Source organism: Eptesicus fuscus, chromosome 21 (genome assembly GCF_027574615.1).
Source record: "Eptesicus fuscus isolate TK198812 chromosome 21, DD_ASM_mEF_20220401, whole genome shotgun sequence".
NCBI classification, from domain to species: domain Eukaryota; kingdom Metazoa; phylum Chordata; class Mammalia; order Chiroptera; family Vespertilionidae; genus Eptesicus; species Eptesicus fuscus.
The window spans coordinates 37,023,120-37,047,498 of NC_072493.1; the positions used below are offsets into that span (position 1 = coordinate 37,023,120).

Genomic DNA, 24,379 nt, shown 5'->3' on the forward strand with positions numbered 1-24,379 from the left:
ATTTACACGTTCATGAAGACACACAAGACGGAGACCCCAGTTTTCACGACTGGTACTCACGGCAAAGTGTCTCACTCCTCCAGGGGTGCACAGTGGCCCCAGTGGCCTGGCATGCTTCAGCATAGGCGGCTAATGCGTCACACAGTGGCCCAGACTGGCCCGGGAGCAGGCAGAGGTCGTAGGCACAGTCGCGCACAGCGCCCTGCGGGTCCAGCTTGCGGTGGCACTCCCGGAAGGGCCCTTGGGGGTCAGCAAGGATCCCACACTCCTTCTTGCTCTGCAGCTGCTGGGCCACCAGGGAATCCAGCTTGGGACAGTCGCCTGGCTTGGTTGCTTCACAACCTGGCCTTGTCTCCTCCTGCCAGCTCTTCCCAAAGTCCAGCGCATTGTCGGCTTGGCCCCCACCCCGCAGGGCTAGATCGTCCTCTGGGTTCCCGTTGAAGTTCCCGCAGAGCCCGCACAGGGCCCCGGCATAGCTTCCCGGCACCTTGGCAGTCACCCGGGCATTCCAGTCATAGGTGATAGTCAGGCCGAAGTCTGTGCGTATGACTGCATCTTGGCCCTGGCGGAACACCTGGACCTGCCCATCTGCTGCCTGGAAGGGCAGGTACTGAAGGATGCCGTCCACCTGGGCAGAGGTGTGGGAGAGCCAAGGGGTCAGGGTGTATTCATGGCTCTGCAGCCCAGCCCTCATTCAATCAGCTCCAGCTGGTCTCAGCTTCTTGCTCTTCCCTTGAGCACATTATGCTTGGTCCCACCTCAGAGCCTCTGCACTTGCTGTTCCCTCTGCCGAGCACACCGTTCACCTCTCCTCATACTTCAAGCATCAACTTAAATCCAAATCCCTAACTCATGGGCTTCAAAGCCTTCAGACTCTGTCTCCCCGTGACCTCCCTGACCTCACTTCTTCACACCCTCCCCCTCACTCATTCTGCTCCGGCCACACTGGCTTTCTTGATAGTCCTCTAACTCTCCCCGTTTAGTCTAACTTTAGGGCCTTTTCAGTTTGCCAAGAACGTCAGCTAGTACTTTTGTCCTGGCTGCCCTTCCCTTCATCCTTCAGTACTTGGCTTAAATCCAAGTCCCTACTCTAGAAGGTCCTGCTTAACCTTGGCTCTCTCCACTTTTGTGCCTAATCACTCGCTTAGCCTCCTTGATGTCTCCCTGAGCATATCAAGTACATTCCCACCTCAGGGCCTTTGCACTTGCTTTGCCCTCTTCCTAGAATACCACCCATCACTCTTCACTTGGCCACCTCTACTTCACCTTTTAGGGGTCCGCTTTGCTCCAAACCCCTTACAATGGCCTAAAAAGCCCTAGATGATCTGAGCCGCACTGCTCTTCAATTTAATGATCCCATTTCCCACCCCTGAAACTTCAGTCATGCAGGCATTTTGATATTCCCCTGAACTCACCCAGCTCAGCCCAGCCACAGAGCCTTTGCACTTGCTGTGCCCTTTGCTGCCACGTTTCTACCCTCTTCCTCATCCCTATTCTTTGCCTGGCTTCTTTCACCTCTCAGCTTAAAATAGAACCTTACTACCCACCAGGCCCTGCTTGTCCCCACTTTTCTGATCTCCTCTCCTAGCAGCCTCTGTATTCCATCTTCCCAATCTCACTCCCTCAGGGGCAACCTCCTTGGCCCCATTGCTGTTCTACACTCTTCGAGCTCAGTCCAGCCTCAGCCTTTGCACCTATCTTCCCCCTGCCTAGAAATAACCACTTTTCACCTGGGTCTCTTCCTCATCGTTTAGTTTTTAGCTTAAATCAAATGCCTCTGTCATAGCAATCCCCTCCATTATCCCCTACCTCGTTCCTCCCTCTCTCCCTCTCTCCTAGCCCCACCGGCCTCCATGATGTTCCTCTGCCTCTCACGTTTGTTCCTCCCTCAAAGTCTTTGCACTTGCTGTTCTTTCTAGCAGGAACCCCTTTCCATCCACTTATCTCCCTGCCTGTTCCATCTCTTTCTTCGGGAGAGGCAACAGAAGGTAGTGTTTGAGAGTATGGACTCTGGAGACGCTTGGCTTCAAATTCCTGGCTCTGCCACTCATTGGCTGTGTACCCTTAAGGAAGTAGTCACTTAACCTCTCCATGCCTCAGTTTCCTCACCTGACAAGATTCGCTGTTTCACAAGGTTGTTGTAGAAATTCATTGAGTTACTGTAGGTCAAGCATTTAAATATATGGCTATTATTATCCAAGCCTCCGCTTAAATGTCATTTCAGAGAGGCAAGAACATAAATATTGGCATTTATGTCTTCTGCTTATCAAGGGGCTTCTCCATGTCAAACACTAGGTGTTATGGGAAGAATTTCCTTTACTCCAGCATCGCTGGATTTACAGGACTCAGAGGTAAGGCCTGGAAAGTGTTTGGCACAGTGCCTGGCACATGGAAAATTCCCTTGGTTTTCCATTTCCCACTCATCTTCCCCCTGAAAGCCTGGGCCACTGCCCCAACCTTCTCAATAACAATTATCAACTATTGTTGTGAATCTTACCACAACCCCACCTCGCGACTTTTACCTTGACTTCTGCGGGGAGGTGGACCATCTGAGAGTCCTCTGCCCAGAACCAGGATGCTCTTTGGGCTCTCCTCTCTCACCCCCACCGCCCCCAACGCACACACCTCTAGTTCCCGACCTTTTACAGGTCACCTTACCCTCTGAAAATCAACCATAAAACGCACAAACCTATAACTCTGGAGGGCTCACATCAACCCAATATTAAGTTGACATGTACTGAACATCTGCTGGGCCTCAGGGGTCTTTTCAACACTCTACTGATATTAACTGGGCAAATCCTCACAACCGCCTTGTGGAGCGGCTTCTACTCGAGGCACCTTCTTATTCTCCCATTTGACAGAGGACACAACTAAGGCCGGGAGAGCCAAAGTCACACCGTCAGGCAGAGGCAGCAGCGCCTGCCTGGGGACCCTGGCTTTCATCGCTGACCACAGGCCTCCGGACAGCCCCACCCACTCTTTGGGAGAAATGCCCGCCCCTCCCCCTCCGCGGGGCCCTGGGTGCTCCATGCTCACCAGCACTTGCCCGGGATGCTCCCGGCGCACCTCCACCTTCACGCCGCGGGCCTCCAGGCGCACGGCGCGCGTGTAGCTCACGGTCTGGCTACCCCGGTGCTCGTTTTCCACCAGCACCCGAAAGGCGGGCAGAGCCGGGCTCTGGCCACACGAGCCGGCCAGCAGGTAGGTGCAGGTGCCCATGAAGTCGAAGCGCCGGCCATCGAAGCTCACGTAGTGCGGGTCCCCCGAGGCCTGGCAACTCCCGAAGCGGTCGGGATAGCAACCCAGGAGGCCGTTCTGGACGCGGCAGCGCTCGCCGGCGGGACAGCCCTGCGTGTCGCTGCAGCTCACCTCCCGGGTGGCCCCGTCGCAGGTGCAGCGCCGCCTGCACCGGTCGTCTGCCCACACCTGCTGGCCGGGAGCCAGCGGGCGGCCCTGGTAGATGCAGCCGCAGGACGAGGCCGCCACACACGCGCCGCCGCTGGCCACGAAGCCCGGGAGGCACGCGCAGCCCTCCACGCATGGGCGCCCCGAGCAGTTGGCGGGAGCGGCGGTGGGGTTGCAGGAGGCGGGACAGGCGGGGCCACAGGACTCGTAGCGACTGTTGGCAGGGCAGGTCAGGGCTGCGGGGAGACAGGGATAAGGGGTCAGGCCAGCGCAGTGGGGCCCTCGAGGGACTCTCAGTCGGGAAAGTGCCAGGACTTCCCTCCCCAAAGAGCCCTGATCCTCCCCCAGCGCTCCCCATCCTTCAGGCGCTCAGGCCTCAAACCTCAGAGACAGAGTTGACCCCTCCTCCCTTCATTCCCTGGACAGCCAACCGGTCAGCAAATCCTGTGAGCTCCATATTCAAAGTCTACCCAGAATCTGCCCCCTTCTCCTATCATCACCGTCCTCACCCACTCCTATCCACTCCAGCAGCCTCCTGCCGGCTCCCCTCTGCCCCCACCATGCCCCACAGTCTGTCCCTCACAGGCAGCCACAGGGACCCTGTGAACACCTGAGTCAGAGGACATCCGTCTCCTGCTCAGAGCCCATTTGTGGCTCTATCTTGTTCAGAGTGAAGGGCAGAGTCCTCCTGGTGGCCCACGAGGCCTCACAGCATCTGCCCTCATCACCTCTTATCCTCTCCTCTCATTCTCTCTCTCTGGCTCACTCTGCCCTAGCCGCAGTGGCCTCCTCACAGATCCTCGCACTCTCGGCTCAGGCCCCTAGGCCTGTGTTGGACTTTCCGGGGAAGGCAGTACAGCACGTTATTAAGAGAAGGCTACTGAAGCCCAGATGGGCTGGGTTCAAATCCTGGCTCTCCCCTCTTAGCTGTGTGGTCATGAGCAAATGATTCCAACTGCCCTGTGTCTCAGCTTCCCCCTCCGTAAAATGGGATAATAGTAGTACTGACCTCACAGGTTGTTGTGAGGAGTACATGAGTTCATCTGTGTAGATCACCCCGTAAGCATCATTGATATTACTTAGCTGACTCTGTTGCCTTATCCTTAGTCTCTGCCCCAATGTCCCCTCCTCAGAAAGGTGTTCCCTAAGCACCTTCTTCATGACCCTCTCATTTGCTCTTATTACATAAACGTTATTCCTTTTGCTCTCTGGAGATACTCCACAGTTTGTTGCTTACTGGCTGTCTTCCTGATAGGACATAAATTCTGTGAGAGTGAAGACCAGTTCTGCCCAATCACAGCTGAATCCTCAGCACCAAGGACAGGGCCTGGCCCAGTGGATGAGTGAACTAACTCCCTGGTTCCTCTTCTGCACTAGGCATTAGGGAACTCTGCAGAGGGGAGTGAGAACTGGGCAGCGAGGACACAACAATGACCAAGACAAACCCCAAACAGCCCCAGTATCTACTCCAGACTTACTCCTCCTCCAGAGTGTCTCAAGCCTTGGGCCTGGGCCTGGATGCCTCTTCCTCCCTCCCTTCTAGCCTTTCTGCCCCCTGAACGTTCCTCTGAGAACCTCACAGGGGCAGGGGCAGGTGGGTGTACATCACCAGCTCGGAGACGGGGACAGGTAAGGACTTGGGGAATGCTTGATGAATGAATGCGTAAATGAGTGAAAGGATGGTTAAGGGGATGGACACCTGACTAAGGAGCTTGGACTTTATCCAGAGGACATCGGGGAGTCATGGAAGGGCTATAAAGAAGTGTTCACATTTCTGCTTCGGGAGTCCGAGGATGACCTCTCATGCCGAGCTTGGCATGTGCTCTTCCTTCAGCCTGGAACTCCCTTCCTGCTCCCCTTTTCCTAGCTAGTTCCTCGTCCTCCTATGGGTTGTTGATTGGGCATCCTTTTCTCTAATGAATCCGCCTTAATCCCCCAGACTGAGTCTGAAAGCTTCTCTAGTCTCCCATAGATTCCTTGGACTTCCCCCATCCTTGCCCTGACCACTCTGTCTATGCCTCCCCCAACCTAGCCGTGACCCTTCTGGACTGTCACTGTCGAGTGATATGTCTGCCTCAACCTCAGGCTCACTGTGGACACAGCCTGGCCATCTTGGCCATCTCCATGTCCCTGACATGGCCCAGCTCCAGGCTGAACCACACCAAGTGTTCAGGTGTTGAGCAGATGGAAGGGGTCCCCTGCCTCTCTCCATGTGTCCCCAGCCCCGACCAGGACATCACTCACGGCAGTTGGCTGGTGACCTCCAGTCCTTGATAGAGACGCCAAGCTCCAGACAGGCCTGGGCATAGACACTGAGGCTGCGGCACAGGCTGGAGCGGTCCCCATTGAGCACACACAGGTCGTATACACACTCCTTCATGAAGGGCCCGGGGCTCAGGGCATCATGGCAGGCGGCAAAGGGGCCGTTCGGCTTGGTCAGCATGCCGCAGAGACGGTCGCCCTCATAGTGCTGGGCCTGGCCTGGGGTGCAGGAGGGACAGTTGCCTTGGCAGCTGTCCTCACACAAATAGTCCCCATCATCCAGCCTCCAGCTATTGGCAAACTCCACAACGTTAGGAGCCTGATCCCCATAAGGTGTGAGGAAGTCATCAGTGGCATTGCCGTTATAGTTGCCACACAGTCCGTACACCTGGCCTTGGAAGCGTGTGGGCAGGCTCAGTGCCAGCTGGCAGTCCCAGTCGTAGGAGACCACCAGCCCGAAGTCCAGCTCCACTATGGCCCGCGTCCCACTCTGGTACACACGAAAGCGACCCTCGGCCAGGGAAGCAGGCAGGCGTGAGCGCTGGTTGTCAATCTGCAGAAGGATGAGGAGGGAGGGGAGTGGTCACATCATGTGGTCCGGCCTTCAGACCCTCATCTCCTCCTACTGGCTTCCCTGCTCCAGCTTGCAGTGGGATTCCTCCCTCCTATTACTGCCACCAATCAAGCCTCAGGATCTCTGCTGTTGCTATCCCTGTGGAATGAAATGCTCTTCCCCTAGATGCACACGTTGCTCACTTCCTCACCTCTTACAAAAGCTTTCCTCAAATGTCACCATCTCAACAAGGCCATCCTTGACCATCCTATTTTATATGGCAACTCTTTCCTGCTCTATTTTGTTCTCATAGTTTCTAACCTTCTATTATATCATTTGCACATATCATCTAACTCCATAGACTGCCAGGGATCTTTGTCTGCGTTGATCCCTACTTCATTCCCAGTGCCTAGAACAGTGCCTGGTAGAACAGCAGGCACTCAGTGAGTGAATGAGGGCACTGCTGTGTCAAATACACACTCACTGGGCACTCACTCTGCCTAGCCTGTGCTGGGAAATCATGGAGATCCAGCGATGACCAAGGCAACTGACCCTATTCTCATGGGGCTCCCAGTCCAATGGTAAAGACAGACCTTTCACTAGAAAGGTCAGAATGGGCAGGCCTGGGGTGGAAGCACAAGAGGCTGTGGGAACCCAGAAAAGGGCCAGACCCAACCTTGCAGGCCAGGGGAGGCTTCCTGGAGGAAGAGACAGCTGAGCTGAGCTGTAAAAGATTAGTAAGAGAGAGCCATGAAAATAGGGACTAGGAAAAGTATTCCTTTGCAAATGTCCCAGTGGAGAGAGTCTGCCAGAAGATAAGGCGTATGTCCCTCTGTCCCTTGGACCCATTTCCTCTTCCTGAGCATCTCTTTCTTATGCTTTCTCCACATCTTCTCATCTTAGACAAGAGTATGGGGTGTAAAAATGGAGTAACAGGCAGAAGGAACAGCATGAGTGGTAGTCTGAAGATATGATAAATCATTCATTCATTCAGTTAATCAGCAAAGCCTCTAAGAGTCCTACAGTGTGTCCAGGTCTGTGCTAGGCAGTGCTGTGGACATAGCAGTGACTGAGACAGCCTGGGGCTCCACACTTTATAGGCTCTCAGTCCAGGGATCACTGTTCAAATCTATTGCTCTGCAAGAGCAGTGATCTCCATTTTTAAATAATACAAGTAATGTTTGTTCATTACAGAAAACTTCCAAAATGTGTATGAGCAAAACAGAAAAGACAAATCACCCATATTGCTGTAGACACACACACACACACACACACACACACACACACACACACACACAGCATTTATAAATCCTGAAATATTTTTGTCTTCTACCTTTAAATACACTTACCTTTTTCTAAAAACAATGAGACCATGCTAACGTCATCATTTCACGAACTCCTTTGCTCTCCTAACATCTTGTGGACATCCTGCCAGGATTCTACCAAGAGCTTTACACCTGTGTCAGGTCACTGACAAAAGCAATGGGCCCTCTTCCTGAATTTTGCACACGGCATGTGCAAAATTCTGCACCTAATTTCAAGGGATGTGAAGCCCCCCTTAGCTTGTGCTCAATCTCCCTAGATCCCAAGAACACCAACTTTAATCCTCCTGGCTGTTAATCTCTCAGGTCCACCTGCACACTCATAAAATGAGGGAGGTCTCCGAATATTCACCGCAGTACCATTTGCCATCAAGAGCAAAGTGTCCATCCACGGGGGACTGAGTTCAATGAACTCTGATGCACCCATGCGATGGAGAAGGGTGCAGCTGTAAGAAAGGAAGGGGAGGCTCTCTACCCATCGATATGGAAACAGAATGTATGGTTCAGTGCGAAAAGCGAAGTGCAGAACAGAGCACACGGTACAGCACACTTTTCTAAGACAGGGGAGCGGTAAGAATGTATGCTTCTCGTTGTTTGTATTGGCATCAAGGAACCCTAGATGGACACCCAAGGAATGAGTAAAGATGTCACCTGTGGGGAGTGGGAGAAGATCAGATGAAGATAGGCTGAAAGCAAGACCTCTCACAACATGAGCATGCGAAGGCTTTATCTATTAAGAAATTAATTGCAGCCCTAACCAGTTTGGCTCAGTGGATAGAGCGTCGGCCTGCGGACTCAAGGGTCCCGGGTTCGATTCCGGCCAAGGGCATGAACCTTGGTTGCGGGCACATCCCCAGTGGGGGGTGTGCAGGGGGTGGCTGATTGATGTTTCTCTCTCATTGATGTTTCTAACTCTCTCTCCCTCTCCCTTCCTCTCTGTAAAAAATCAATAAAATATATATTAAAGAAATTAATTGCAGTAACATGGGAGAACCTCAAATTATTATGCTGAGCAAATGAAGCCTTACACAAAAGGCTCCTGAGACTGGATGATCCCATCAATATGAAGTTCTTGAACAGACAAAACTAATCTATGGAGGGGAAAAAAAAAAATCAAAACTGTGATTGCATCTAGGGTGGGTTGGGATTTGTTTGGGGAGGGGCAGAAGGAAATGTTCCAGAGTGATGAACATGTCCTGTATCTTAATGCAGGTTTGGGTTGCACATTTGCCAAAACTCAGTGAACTGTTCACTTCAAATGTGTGGCTTTTATTATGTATAAATTTAATTTCAAAAGTAAGCAATAAGAAGTGTAAAAATAATATATTCCAGTTATGATATGGATGTTGAAGTCTTTTGGGGTGACATATACGGGTGTCTGGAACTTACTCTGGAGTGCATAAAAAATAAGCTGGATTGTTGAATGGGCGGAGAGATGAGCGGATGATACATGTGTGGTAAATCAGGAAGAGTAAGATATTTAGAGTCTAGATCAGGAGTGAGGAACCTTTTTCCTGCTAAGGGCCATTTAGACATTGATAACATCATTCTTGAGCCATACAAAATTATCAACTTAAAAATTAGCCTGCTATATTTGGCCGAACATTGAATTAACTCACCCCTAATGCCTTGGCAGGGCCAGACTGAATGATTTCGGGGGCCTTCTATGGCCCTCAGACCAGATGTTCCCTACCCCGATCTAGATGATTGGCATACGAGTGCTCACTGCACAGTGATTTTAACTTTTCAGATGTTTGAACATTTTCATAATAACCTGGTGGAGGGAAATGAATAATTGCTGTAGGCTGTTATTGTATTGACCCACTTACCAGAGGCAAAAGGACCAGAAGTTAAAAACAGGGACGTGTGAGCCAGCCTGCCTGTGTTCCCAGCTCCAGCTCCGATAGCTCTAAGACCATCGGAAGCCACACATCTCTCTGGACCTCAGTTTCCTTGTCTAAAAGCATTGATAATAATAATAATAGTGCCTACCCTACACACTGCTGTGAATATTAAGTGCATTAAAACCTGGAAAATGCGAAGAAACAAATCTGGCACAGAGTGCTCACTAAAGTTAGTGTTTGGCCACTTAAGAAATTCCCCATTTGGGGACATTTTGTTTTCTTTTTCCCTACCATTATTATTGTTGTTATTTGCTATTACAAACCACATTGGCATACACTTTTTCCCCCTAACCATATCTCTGGGCATCCTTAAAATGTTTAGAAGTACGTTGCTGTGATCTCACTCATCTAGGGGAAATGATGAACAACATAGACTGATGAACAAGAACAGAACCAGAAACAAGGAGGCATCGATCAGACTGTCGGGCCTCAGAGGGAGGGAAGGGGAGGGTGGGGGTAAAGGGGAGAGATCAACCAAAGGACTTGCGTGCATGCATATGAGCCTAACCAGTGGTTAAGGACAACAGGGGGGTGGGGGCATGCGTGGGGAGGGGTGTGGGATGGGAATGGGGGGATGAGGACAAATATGTGATACCTTAATCAAAAAAGAAATTAATTAAAAAAAAAAAAAGAAGGACGTTGCTGGACAAAAGGGGTTTAAGATTCTGCCACAGATTTTCAAATCCCTCCTTCCCAACGCCCACATCCTGGGCCCACTTCTTATACCCTCCACTAGGATTGGGGGGGCCCCCCCGACCCCCAGGCTTTGCCTCCTCCTTCTAACTGATGGGCCCTATAACCCTGAAGACGCAGGATTCCTTACCCGGGCGAAGCCAACTTCCCCGCGGGCCAGCGACACGGAGTGGCTGTAGGCGTTCACGGTGACGAAGCCCACGTAGGAGACCCTGCGGCTGCCACGGTGCTCGTTCTTGGCCTCCACGCTGAAGGCCGGCAGCGTCTGGTCCTCGCTGTTCAGCTCCACCATCACGTACGAGCACGTGCCCATCATGTCGTAGCGGCGGCCATCGAAGGTGGTGTAATGGGGGTCACCCTGGGCTCGGCAGACGGCCACGGAGCCTGGCATGCACCTGGCGTGCCCGTCCACCACCTGGCAGAGCTGCGAGGGAGCGCACTGCACATCTTCGCAGGAGGTCTTGTCCGCAGACAGTAGGGCTGGGGAGGGAGTGGGGAAGGGGGTGGCGAGGGAGAAGTTAGCGATGTCCACGTGGGTGGGAGTCCTGGCGCAATCCCGCTGCAGGGAGTTTGGGCAGTGTGCTCACAGCTACCCGTTTTAGAAGTGGGGAAACTGAGGTCTGGGGTCGCACAGGGAGAGAGCTGCTCAGGCCTACGCCGAGGCCCAGGTTTCCTGATTCCCTAGGTTAGCACAGCTCAGCCCAGAGGACTGGAAGGGAGCGGGAAAGGACCCGCAGGAACAGTCAGGGCAGAGCTAACTCCTTAATTTCCTCTCCCTGTTTCCTCCTCTCCTACCCTCTCACTCAGGTCAACATGCTAAGGCAGAGGATGGAAGACAGAGACTGCTCAGCAGGATGGGAATGACAGCGGGGTCAGGCTGCCCAGGTCAGAGTCCCGGCTCAACCAATCAGCCGTGGGACCCTGGACAAGGAATGGTAAACTCTCTGTGCCTCACTTTCCTCACTGGTGACATTGATGACAATGATACCTTCTTCACAGGGATTTCTGGGGAGGGGGTGCTGCCAGGTCTAAATAAGCTAAAACTAAGGAGGGCTGGGAACTGCCCCAGGTGTTATAATTAATCACCTACCCCTTCGCCACTTTCCTATTGAAGCCCAAAGCAGCCCTTTGAAATCGAGTGGTTTTATGCCATGGAGGGGCGGAGGGAGGGACATTTTTTGCCAGTATTGGGAACCCTAGTGTCTAGGGTCCTAGCTTAAGGGGGTAGGGGTTCCAAATAAGGAGAAACAGTTCCTGCTCCTCTGCTTCCTAGTCTTCAGAAGCTCTTGCCTTCTGTCTACTCATAATCGCAGCTTACCCTTTCGTAGCCCTACTCACTTGCCAGGTACCCCCAAAGTGCTTCACGAATGTTTACTCATTACCCCCGTGAAGGGGGTGCTGTTATTACCCCCATTTTACAGAAGTGGACACTGAGGCCCCCAGAGGTGAAGTCATATGCCCCAGGTCACATAAGCGGAGGTGGTATTTGAACCCCAGAAACCTGGCTCTCCCGTCTGTGCCATCAAACGCTGCCTTGCCTGGAAGCAGCTTCTCAATGTGCTGAGCCTGAGGTTACACATAGGGCCAGGTCCTAGAGATGAACTACGTTAGCGCGTGCGAGGCACCTGGTATATTGAGAGAGAAATACCCCAGCATGGGAGGCATCATTATTATTATACTTTTAGGCCTCCTGAGTTTGGGCATAAACATTCCAAAGCAGGTGTGGGAGAGTATCATTTAGCAACTGGTATAGTTGTGTATCAGTTGCTAAAATATTTACAAACAAATTGGTAAAAAGCTGTTAACCCATCCCTGTCCCCACCCCCGCCTCCAAATATTCCTCTCTCTCACACATCGGCTCTCCCCTAAGACCCCTCCCCCAACTTCTCCCTAAAAGCAACAGACCAAGGGCTAATGCCAGATACCGTGGGGGCTCCTAGGACCCTGCTTCATGCACTGGTATCTCTTCCGGCTGGTTGGGACCCTGGACCACACCTGTTGCTAAACATTTAGAGTAGAGTATTGCTTGCGGGGGGGGGGGGGGGGGGGATATAGAGAGGGGCTGGGAAGCCTTAAGGAAAGGAAGGATGACAGAGAGGATGGAGGTGTGTGTGTGTGTGTGTGTGTGTGTGTGTGTGTGTGTGTGTGTGTGGCAGGGGGAACAGCCTAGCTGAGCCAGGATGCCACAGGAGAGCAGGTGGGTAAGAAAAGGGGAAAGGCAAGAGAGTGCCCACAAAGGGGACACCTGATGGACAGGGTGTCATTTCCCATCACTCACTCTGGCTGCAGGCAGCTGCTGTCCCGTAGCCCCCAGACTCGGTCAGCCAAAAGGTGAGCAGCCCGAAGCTGGTATTGGCCATGGTCATGTGGATCATGTTAGTACTGTTGAGGTCCACTTCGGCATATGAGAACTCACTGCCTGGAACAGTTACCCAGGTGAGCCTGGTCCCCAGCCTGTGTCCATCCATGGTCAGCTTGTCAGCATCCTTCGTCTGTGCCATCACTAGGGCCACACCCTTAGAGCCCGGGAAGTTATTGACCACATAGGCAGGGCAGTAGGCCTCCACATCTGGGATCAGGACCAAGTAGGGGTCATAGGTCACTCTGTCCCTTGTGCCACCCGCGCCAAACAACAGGACTTGGATGCCCACATCGGCCGATAGGAAGAGGGGCCAGGATGGCCGGACCTCAAACTCGATCACGTCACCCTCCTGGAGTCCCCGGGAGCCGACGACATTCCCGTGGTTGTAGGTCAGCTTCGTGGGCTGGCTGGCCACAGCATAGACCAGATCGTAGCGGGTCTGGGAGGCCAGAGGGGGCACCACATAGTGGGTGCCCCAGGCAGACGTGGGTAACAGCTGCTCCACCACATGGTTGCAGCTTGTGTGTTTCTGGGCACAGCTGTGGCCGGAGAGGACGACCACGGGGCCACTGGCTGTGACCTTTGACCCAGAGAGATCGGCCGTGCTCTGTACCTGGGCCACTTGGTAGGGCTTGAGATTCACAGTTAGGACGCTGCCCCCTGGGTAGAAGTTGCCCAGGAATGTCACTGCCCCCTTCAGCTGCACGCTGACCCTGGCACCCTTTGCACCAGCCACCACAGCAAACTCCTTGACGTTCTTAGCGGAGGCGCTAGGGGGTGTGAACACGAAGTACTCGGTTCCCAGGGCGCCGGTAGGCCGCAGCAGTGTCAGCTCCTCCGTGTTGGGCTTCGTGTTTATGGCCTGCACAGAGATGTTGCGATCAGAGTGGACCAATACCGCGTGCTGGAAGAGATTGCTGCCGATCATCTCAGCCTTGGTGCTGATGTTGACCATGACCGACTGCCCAGGCTTCACTGTGACATTCTGCGAGGTGCCATCTGCCTGGCTGAGGATGGCAACTGAAGCAGGGCTGTCCGACAGACTGGTGAGGATGAGGTGGAGCTTGCCCTTGACGTACCCGGGCTGGTAGTTCTGCAGGAAGGCTGTGAGGAATTCCTCCCCGCCAGCATTGCTGGGGTCCACGGAGGCCTCCTGGGTCAACCCTGGGGTAAGAAAATGCACTCATGGGTCTACTTACCCATCAGAGAGGTAACCCCTAGCCCTGGGCCTGGATAACCTGTTAAATATTCACGTGGGCGTTCCCCCCTCTTTCCTCTTCCCTTTCTCCTTTTTCTTGCAGCATTTACCTACCAGCCTTTCTGACTTTGTCTCCCAAAAGCCTGAATGCTGTGGACAGAGATCTCAAATTCAAGTGTGAGGCAAGGAATGTAAATATGAGAAACAGTTTGGCTGGTGATTGTGCAAATGGAGCATCCAGACACATCAAAAGTGGGGTGTTGCTACTAGCTTTAGCCCTCTCACACCACACCCAGCAGCTGCTGCCCCCAGGACTCCTCCTCTCTTATCACTAAGACCTGGGCCTCTGTGCAGCCAGGGTGGGTGGGGCTCTGACACCCCCCACCCAGGGCAGGTTCCCAGAGGGAGAGATAAAGGCTCAGAGTCAACCAGGGACCCAAAGTCAAACAGGAAAATGAAGTGAGTGAACAGGAGACTGGATAAAAGCCAGAGCTATTGAGAAATAGGAAGGTGTGTGTGTGTGTTGGGGGGGGGACCTACAAGGGGTGAGAGCTTTGGGGAGAGGGGTGCCTGGGTCCCTGAAGAGTCTGGGGGTGGGGAGAGGGGTCATCTGAGTTATTTTGACAGCTTATCAGTTCCTTTTTCCTTTTTTATGCCAGATTTTACTTTTTTCTTTTTTTTTTTTTTTTGCGAGAAACTGGCTCTCTGAATTTCCATGTGAAATTTCTAACCCAAAATTGTTTTAAGCACTATGGGACCCAAAGTGGCTGGATTCAGTTGCCAGTTTGTGATAATAGAACTGGAGGTGGGGTGGGGAGTGTGAAGTGGGTAAAGGGAAGAAAGGAGTTATGGAGTGTGAGTAAAATGTCTCCAAGAAATAGAGAGCAGTTGGTACTTTTCAACACCCCCAAAAGAAAGAGATTCTCCAGGAGAGAGAGAGAGAGAGAGAGAGAGAGAGAGAGAGAGAGAGAAGAAGAAGAAGAAGAAGAAGAAGAAGAAGAAGGAGGAGGAGGAGGAGGAGGAGGAGGAGGAGGAGGAGGAGGAAGAAGAGGAGGAGGAAGGGGAAGGGGAAGGAGAAGAAGGGGAAGGGGAAGGAGAAGGAGAAGGAGAAGGAAAAGGAGGAGAAGAAAGGAAGTGAAGGAAGGGTCTATGGGGTTTTGGGGAGAGTGTGGGGTTATAGAAGGAGTGCCTGCTGAATGAGGGGGCCCTTGAAGGGTATCCTAGTGTCAATGGGGCCAAGGAATCAGGTGTCCCATCCTCCCCCAGTCGTTTGGTTTACTTAAGACTCCAGTCCTGGACCCTGGAGAACTGGGCACCAAGTCCGCCAAGAATGACTTCAGTGAAATTCTCCATTAACTCAGCAGAATGATTGTTAGGGTCTAAATTTTGCTTGAGTTGCAGAAAATCAAGGGAGTGGTTGTTCTTGCATCTTGAATTGGGGACTAAGGTGTTCACCTCAATTCTATCACAGTTCGCTGCAGAGCCCAAGGGCCCTCTCTTCCATTGCAGCTAGCCTAGGTGACATTGGGAGATGGGTTTGTGGAGAGGACACAAATGGAGGGTGCTGACCCAGGCAGACAGAGTCAAGAACAAGAACAGGCATCAAGACTGTAACAAGAACAGGGATGGGATCTTGGTCTTACTTACCCCACAGGAGGGTTGCTCCAGCCCAGAGTGTCCACCAGCTCCACAGGAAACCCATGTCTGCAGAGAGGAAAAAGAGGGAGGTCATAGGAAGCTGGTCTGCCCCTCCTGATGGAGGCCATCTCAGAAAGAACAGAAGGGCCCAGTCTCAGGACAATGGCCACCTGGACAGCAGGAAGGCTTGAGTGGGCTTGGATCCAAGGGCCAGTGTGTATAGGGTTAGTTGGATGTCCAGTTGGTCTGGGGATGGGGTGGGGAGGGCAGGACAGGGGCAAGGATAGGGAGTTGGATGTCCATTGGGTCTGGGAGTGGGATGGGGAAGCCTGGAGTCAGGGGCAAGAGGAGGAGACCCGATGTCCTATTGCCAAAGGAGACCCAGCCTCTCTCACCTGCAGGTCCCTGGAGCTTCAGGGTTAGCCCCTGGGCTGGGCTATATACTGGAGTTTCTGGGCCCCTTAGGCCACACCCTGGGCCACCTGCCAGGCAGATGGTTCCGACTTCCGGGAGGAGGCTCCTGATCCCAGGGCCAGGTGGAATGGGGATCCTGAAGGCCTGTGAAGGGGGGAGGGCAAGCCTGGATGCCTGGGGCCTGAGGATATGAGAACAGCTGGTGGCTGTGCCCTGAGAGCCTGCTGGGAACTTCAGTCTTAGAAGGGTGGTGGTCCTGAGGGAAACAGCTGGGGAGCAGGGTGCTCAGACCCAAGGTCCCTGGGGGGGTTGGGAGCTGGGTGGAAGATGGTATTTGATCTTGTTTGCTGACCAGAAGCTGCCTGCAGATTTTTTTCTTTGGCTTCTGCCAGGCACAATAGCAAAGGACCTGCATCCGGGCCCTAGCTGCTCCCCAGTTTCTATTCGCTGATGCCTGGTCCCCAGCCACCCACATGCTGTTTCCAGGCACCACTACGGGAGTGTGTGTGATGGGGAGGTATCTGAACACCTTACTCAGGCCTGTGCAGTGAGACACAACACCTCCACCCCCAGTCCAAGGGCCTCCTATGAGATGGGAACTTCAAAACTAACCTCACTGGGATTATTTCTCTCCCAGAGGGTGCTCTGCAAACTCTCAAAGACTGTAGGTGGGAGGCAGGCACCTCTGTGCGGCAACGGGAGCTGTGTGCAAAGAGAGACAGAGGCCTCTGTGTCCTGGTTCCACACAGACGCCAGGTTCCACTTCCTGGAGAATGGTTTTCTGGCCCTGAAAAGGGGCTGATTGAACAGATTGTGAGTGCCCTTCATCACCCCAGAGCCTGCCTGGGATGGGAGATGGGTCTAGGTCGCACACAGAGAGAAGAGACCGCTGAAAGGTGGTGTGGGCTTTCTCAGGTGGAGTCTGTTCCTCCCGGGGCCTGGCCTGACCCACGCCCTGCTCCCATCCCCCTGACCTAGGACTCATTGTTTGCTGGGGACCCTCCCATGGAAACAACAGCTGCAAAGCCTGGGTGCCCTCTCGCACAACACCCAGCAGCTGCTGCCCCCAGGACTCCTCCTCTCTTATCACCAAGACCTGGGCCTCTGTGCAGCCAGGGTGGGTGGGGCTCTGACACCCCCCACCCAGGGCAGGTTCCCAGAGGGAGAGATAAAGGCTCAGAGTCAACCAGGGACCCAAAGTCAAACAGGAAAATGAAGTGAGTAAACAGGAGACTGGATAAAAGCCAGAGCTATTGAGAAATAGGAAGGGGGGGGGGGCCTACAAGGGGTGAGAGCTTTGGGGAGAGGGGTGCCTGGGTCCCTGAAGAGTCTGGGGGTGGGGAGAGGGGTCATCTGAGTTGCCAAGGGAAAAAGGGAGGGGGCTTCTGGGATTCCTAAGGAGGAAGCAGCTATTGCAAACCAAGATGTCAAAATCTATGTCAGATACTTCTCTTATAGTCTGAGGCACTCAGAGAAATGAGGAGGGGAGGGAGACAGACAATTAGGGTAAGTCTCAGGGGTGATTTTACACCCCCCCCCCCCCCCCCCGCCAATCTCCTCCAAGCTTGACTCCAGAGAGAAACCTTCCCCCTTCAAAATCTGCCATTGCTCTTTGCAGACTGAGTCCCCAGGTGAGATGGGGGTGGGAAATCTTTTATATTTTGTATTTGAAACCCCTGGGACCTTTTTGGTCTTTTCAGGGTGTGTGTGTGAGGGGGGTGTATAGTGTCCTGGACCCTGTGCCTTACTCCATATCATATATATTCTCAGATATCCCACTGATGGGGTAAAGATAACCTGTGGGGACATTTTCTTATGGTCGGAGATGTAGGGAGTGGCTCTAGGGCCAAGCCTCGGTCTGGCCTGTGGCAGGGCCACAAACAAGTCCCAGCCTGGAGGGCAGAGCTGTCCTAGCATAACTAAGCCTGACCTTGTAGCCCTCCCTAATTCCTTCCTAAGTAGCTAATGGGCTGTGGGAGGTGCAGCGAGTGTTGCCAAAACAAGAACATTTGTATACATGTTAATCTACCCTTGTTTTAACCAGACTATAAAATAAAGCATCGGCTTGCAGGCTGGGTCTTTTATGTCCTCATCCAGGCATGGGAGATCCACCGAGCCCCAGCTGTATTCTCTTGTCTGTCTTTTCTTCAATCCTTCACCGCCCCTCCTCAGGTTCACCCTTGGCCATGCTGGAGCAGCTCACGGAGAAACCACCTCTGTCCCACCACTGGCAGCCCAAACAAGGGGTGGTTGTGCATCTGAGCCTTCTGACCTCTCCCTGCAGGCAGGATCTGCAGGGGGCAGATCTGCACTGGTCATACCAGTTCAGACCCCTGGAACCCGCTGGAGGGAATTTACTCTCTGCAGCTAAATTCAGATTTGCCAGCAATTTCTAACTTCCTTCTTACATGCTCTGGATTCCACAAGGGGGTCTCTTTTTTTCTTAAATATATTTTATTGATTTTTTTACAGAGAGGAAGGGAGAGGGATAGAAAGTTAGAAACATCAATGAGAGAAACATCAATCAGCTGCCTCCTGCACACCCCCTACTGGGGATGTGCCCGCAACCGAGGTACATGCCCCACAAGGGGGTCTCTTTACTCCTTTGGGGGAACTTCTCTATCTTGCCAAAGCTCAAGAACATCCCATGCTTCCCTGTCCCTGTGAATGCAAATCCTCACTGTTGGCAGGAGGATCCCAAGTCCTGGTGCTCCATTTCCTGCACTGTTCACCTCACCATTGCTGTGCAGTTCCTTCCTCTTGGTGCACCTTCCCCACAACCTACCTGCTGACTCCTTATCTGGAATCCAAACATCATCACTTTCTGCATGGGTCATTGACCAAGAACCCACGCTGAGGCTAATCTCTTTAATTCCTCTTATATGACACTGGCTATCTGCTCCTGTACTTAATGGAAATCCCCTTGTTTTGTTTTAGCTACTTGGAACTGAGAGTTCTGCTACATCTATCTTCTGTTCTATACCTCCCCACCAATCTCTCTTCCACCCACCACAATCTGACCTCCATGTGCATTAAAACTGTTTTTGCTAAAAGAATGGCCCAATGCACTGGGGAGGAGAGGGAGAAGGGAAAGACAAGGCATGCTTCTGAGAGGGAGAGTGCCTTGTTTAACATTTTATGAAAAAACCAACATGTTTTTCAAAGTGGTTGCACCATTTTACATTCGTTCCAGCAGTGTATTAGTAGAAAGACACTCCTCCATGGGTCTCTGGCATTCCTGCATATTTTGCACGCCCCCCACTGGGGATTGAGCCCACAACCCGGGCCTGTGCCCTTGACTGGAATCGAACCTGGGATCCTTCAGTCCACAGGCCAACGCTCTATCCCCTGAGCCAAACGAGCCAGGGCTGAACAATAAAGATTTTAAAAAATAAAAATAAATTTTAAAAAGAAGAAATAACATGAATTCTAAAAACTTTTCCAGAAAATAAATAGGAACACTTTCTAACTCACTTTATGGTGATAGTATTGCCTTGATACAGAAGCCAGACAAAGACATTACAAAAAAGAAAACTACATTACCCTAGACAGTTTGGCTCAGTGGATAGAGCATAGGCCTGGGGACCGAAGGGTCCCGGGTTTGATTCCGGTCAAGGGCACATGCCTGGGTTGCGAGCTCAATCTCCAGCAGGGGGCATGCAGGAGGCAGCCAATCAATGATTCTCTCTCATCACTTATGTTTCTATCTCTCTCTCCCTCTCTCTCTCTCTCCCTCTCCTTTCCTCTCTGAAATCAATAAAAATATATTTTTTTAAAAGAAAGAAAACTGCCGAAACCGGTTTGGCTCAGTGGATAGAGCGTCGGCCTGCGGACTCAAGGGTCCCAGGTTCGATTCCGGTCAAGGGCATGTACCTTGGTTGCGGGCACATCCCCAGTGGGGGGTGTGCAGGAGGCAGCTGATGGATGTTTCTCTCTCGTGGATGTTTCTAACTCTCTCTCCCTCTCTCTTCCTCTCTGTAAAAAATCAATAAAATATATTTTGAAAAAGAAAAAAAAAAAAGAAAGAAAACTATAAATCAGTATCCCCCATGAATACCGACACAAAAATCCTTAACAAAATATCAACAAACTAAATCCAACAACATATAATAGTAAAAAGGGTAATACATCACAGTCAAGTAGGGTTTATCCTGGAAATAAAAAGTTCCTTTTACATTCAAAAAGTAGTCAATGAAATTCATCATATTAACAGAATAATGATTAAACACTGCATAATCTTATCAATAGATGCAGAAAACATTCGACATACAGATGGCCAACAGCACACCAAAAGATGCTCAACAACACTAATAATCAGTGAAATACGAATCAAAACCATAATGAGATGTTGCTTCACACCTGTCAGAATGGCTATTATAAAAAAAGACAACAAAGAATAAGTGAGGATGGGGAGAAAAGGGAACCCTTGTGCATTGCTGAATAGAATGTAAATTGATGCAGCCACTATGGAAAATAGTATGGAGGTTCAAAATGACCATATGTGCCATATGACCATATTCCACTTCTGGGTATTTATCCAAAGAAATGGAACACTAATTTAAAAAGATATATGTATTTCTATATTCATTGCAGCATTATTTACAATAGCCAAGTTATGGAAGCAACCTTATCCGTGGATAGGTGTCCATGGGTAGATGATAAATAATATGCTTTCTATATGTGTGTGAATATATATGTGTGTGTGTGTGTGTGTATATATATATGTGTGTGTGCATATACATATAGTGAGCAAAAGTAGGTTTACAGTTGTGAGTACACAACATACAAAGTTTATTCTTGTATTATTATTTATTCTTGTATTTTCCATACAACAACTGTAAACCTACTTTTGCCCACTCCTGTATATTACTCAGACATAAAAAAGAATGAAATCTTGCCATTTGTGATAACATTGATGGACCTAGAGTGTATTATGCTAAATGAAATAAATCAGACAGAGAAAGATAAATACTGTAATGTAGGGAGTGCTATAAGGTTAAGGCTCAGACTGACCTGTTGGCAAAGCCACAAACAAGTCCCAGCTTAGAGGGTACAACCCTCTTAGCATAATAAATCTTGACCTTGTGATGCTCCCTAGATCCTTCCTGGGTAGCTAATGGGCTGTTGGAGGTGCAGCAAGTGCTGCCAAAACAAGTGAAATTCACAAGAACATTGTAACTATGGTGACCACTACCTTGTTTGCCTCTGGCTATAAAATAAAGGCTCAGCTTGCCGTCTGGATCTCTCTCTGTGGCCTCAGCCAGGCACAGGAGATCCACCTAGACCCAGTTTATTCTCTTTGTCTGTCTTTTCTTTAATCCTTTGCTGCCCCGCCCCCTCAGGCTCACTGAACCCTTGGCTGTGCTGGCACAGCACACTGTATGATTTCATTTATATGTGGAATCTAAAAAACTAGACAAATGAACAACCAAAAAAAAAACAGAAACAAACTCAGATCCAGAGAACAAACTGATGGTTACCAATGGAAGGGTTGGGGGATGGACAAAAAGTGAAGGAGATTAATAAGTATAAACTACCAGTTATAAAACAAGTCACAGGGATGCAATATACAGCATAGGGGATATATAACTCAAACTAATATTATATTATATGTCAATTATAATTTTCAAAAAATTAAAGTAGATTCTCAATAAATATTTGATAAATTTAAAAAACAATGAATAAATGAATTCTACACAAAGTGATATAGATATGTTCATTATCTTGATCCTGGTGATGATTTCATGTGTGTGTACTAATGCCAAAATCTATCAAATTGTATACTTTAAATATGAACACACAAAAAATATGAACAGTTTCTTGTACATCAACTATACCTGTTTTTATAAAGGTACTATTTTAAATAGCTTGAAAAAATGAAATAGGTATAAATCTACCAAGACATGTATAAAACACATGTATGCTGAAAGTGACAAAACACTAAAGAAGGAAATAAAAGAACTAAATAGAGAGACATACCACAGTCATGAATGGAAGACTCAATATTAACATTAAGATGCGAATTCTCCCCAAGTTGATCTATAAATTTAATGCAATTCAATGAAAACCCCAGTAGTAGGTTTTTCTTAAATATATATATAGCTACATATTAGTATATGTATAATATGTATGTGTATATAGACATATACACACACATAAGGATACATATATAGAGAAAAAGAGAATGATAATGCAAATGTTAACATTTGAACCATTCTTAAAAGTTTCCTGTAATTGGGATTTCAAAATAAAAAAGGTTTCTAAGAGGGTTTGTACTTTATTGTTTTGTCATCTATTTCTTCTTTTAGATATTGCACATCTTGTGAATACATCGCATATGATTAAATACTCTACACCACTTTTTATTAAAACCATGTCATAGTCTATAATGGATGGATGGTTCAAAGTTTATTGAACCAATCAGCTATTGCTAGACATCTACATTTGCTTCTCCCTGCATTTAATCCTTTATCTCATATTCTTGCTACCTTCCGAATGACTCAGACTCCTCCCACACTTCCACCCTGGGACTGAGTAAAGCTATTCATTCCTGGGCCGTTAATAATACTGGGGAGAGAGTGTGCCTAGGCCAGGCAGGGGTCCTCTATCTGCTGTATGAAGCCCACAGATGGATTTTGTTTGGCCTGCATGGTGTTTTTAAGTATTTGAATTTATTGTCAACATTAATGAGATTTCACTTGAAAGTGGATTTTTGACTTCTCTTGAACATCAGATCTGGCAACAATGGGCCCACATTCAGGTATGGCTGTCATGGCTGAAGTTGAGCTGCTCTCTAGACTTACGGAATAGGTTCTCTGTCAGCCCAGTTGACTTTAGTTACTTGTCTGCTCGCGTCTGCATGCCCTCAGCCTCTCTGGGGGTTCTTAAGACCCAGATTTGAGAACACCCTCATTCAAAACAAGAGCTGCATCGGACAAGAGCTGCGTGGGGCTTCTTTTGGAAGTCAATGTAGTTGACAAGAAAGCTCTGAGCTTAAATCAGGAGAGATAACTATATTCAACTGGGCTGGACCTGGCTCTAGTTAAATGACCATGTAATTATTATTATTTTTTTGTTAAGCCATTTGCAAGTATTTATTTAGGTAAGAGATCATAGACCATGTAATTAAATACCCATCTGTTAAGTGACCTATATGGCTAGTTCTTAACTGAAGGATGGGAGGGAAGGTCAAAATGATAGGGTGCAGTTAAAGATGGATCTAACTTGATAAAACTCCCTAAGTGATTTGATATCCACTTCCTTGAGAATGACTAGCTTACCTGTCAAAGATCATCAAATCTAAATAATAATTATTACAGGAGGTTAAGAGCTCAGGCTCTGGATTTGAATCCCAGCTCTATCATTTACTTGCTGCATGATCTTGGGCAAGTGACTTTACCTCTCTGAGCCTCGTTTCTCATGTAGGACCTGAAAAGTAGGAAAACAAGATTTCCCTCTTCAAATCCCACTTTAATCTGAGATTAAGTTAGGATGCCCTGTCATAAGGTAAGGACCCTGTATGAATGTTGATTACTTTTACTATCCACTTCCCAAGGTGGTTGTATTAAATGAGATGACAAACCAGGTATATAGTCAGTGTTTCAGAAATGGTTATTTATTATTATTTTCACAGAAAGTCCAGAGGGATACATTGATTTGTCATTGCCAAAGGGGGAAGAGAGAACTTGGTGATGATTTGACTGGGCTTGGTTGCAATAAAGGCAAACCTCTCACATAGGTTTGAGTCTGAAGCCTGGAAACTGGGAAGATGAGGAATGGGAGACAAGGAGGAAAATGATGGATTCCCTGTGAAGTGATAGGTCTAAACCTGAAGTAGGAATCTGAGATGCCTTTTGGGTAGAGACCTGGAAGACAGAACTAAGAGCTCTCAATGCAAAAACAAAAGAAGAGTTCTCCAACATAGACTGATGAACAAGAACAGAACCAGAAACAAGGAGGCATCGATCGGACTATCGGGCCTCAGAGGGAGGATAGGGAAGGGTGGGGGGAGGGGAGAGAGATCAACCAAAGGACTTGTGTGCATGCATATGAGCCTAACCAATGGTTAAGTTCAACAGGGGGTTGGGGCATCCGTGGGGAGGGGTGTGGGATGGGAATGGGGGGATGAGGACAAATATGTGACACCTTAATCAATAAAGAAATTTAAAAAAAAAAGAGTTCTCAATGCAGAGAAAAAAATGAAGCATTTGTTTTCATTGTTGTTTTCCTTTTTTGTGGAAATAAAATACTAGGACCTTAAACAATGAAGGCAGGAATCATATCTGATTAATCTTTGAGTTCCCTCCGCATAGGGCTGGCACTGAGTAGGAGCCACCAATTTTCTTTGTGACTTAGTAGAAATTACTTTCCTCTGTCTGAGCCTTAATCTCCTTATCTGAGAAATAAGAAAAAGCATACCTACTTCTGAGAGTGTTTTAAGAATTCAGAAATCATGGTTTGGAAATTGCCTGGCTAGAAGTAAATGGTGCCTGGTGTGACAACTCACAATACATCCACCAGAATGGAAAAAAATTTTTTTAGGACGGACAATATTAAATGTATGCACAATTGGGTGATAGTGTAAGTTAGTATAGTTTGACAGTATCCACTAAAGCTAAACACATACCT

At 49.5% G+C, this 24,379-nt stretch overlaps 1 protein-coding gene across 1 annotated transcript in view; it reads right to left on the reverse strand.

Annotated features, from left to right (window-relative positions):
• FCGBP (Fc gamma binding protein) overlaps positions 1–15,401 on the reverse strand; it is a 41,108-nt gene extending 25,707 nt beyond the window's left edge. Inside the window, exons 1-5 of the mRNA XM_054710904.1 lie at positions 15,347–15,401; positions 10,270–10,619; positions 5,650–6,220; positions 3,037–3,641; positions 61–628 (exon numbers count right to left, since the gene is read on the reverse strand). Of these exons, the coding sequence (XP_054566879.1) occupies positions 61–628; positions 3,037–3,641; positions 5,650–6,220; positions 10,270–10,619; positions 15,347–15,401 (2,149 nt within the window). The remainder of the gene's footprint in view (positions 1–60; positions 629–3,036; positions 3,642–5,649; positions 6,221–10,269; positions 10,620–15,346) is intronic.
• Positions 15,402–24,379: the final 8,978 nt, after the last annotated feature.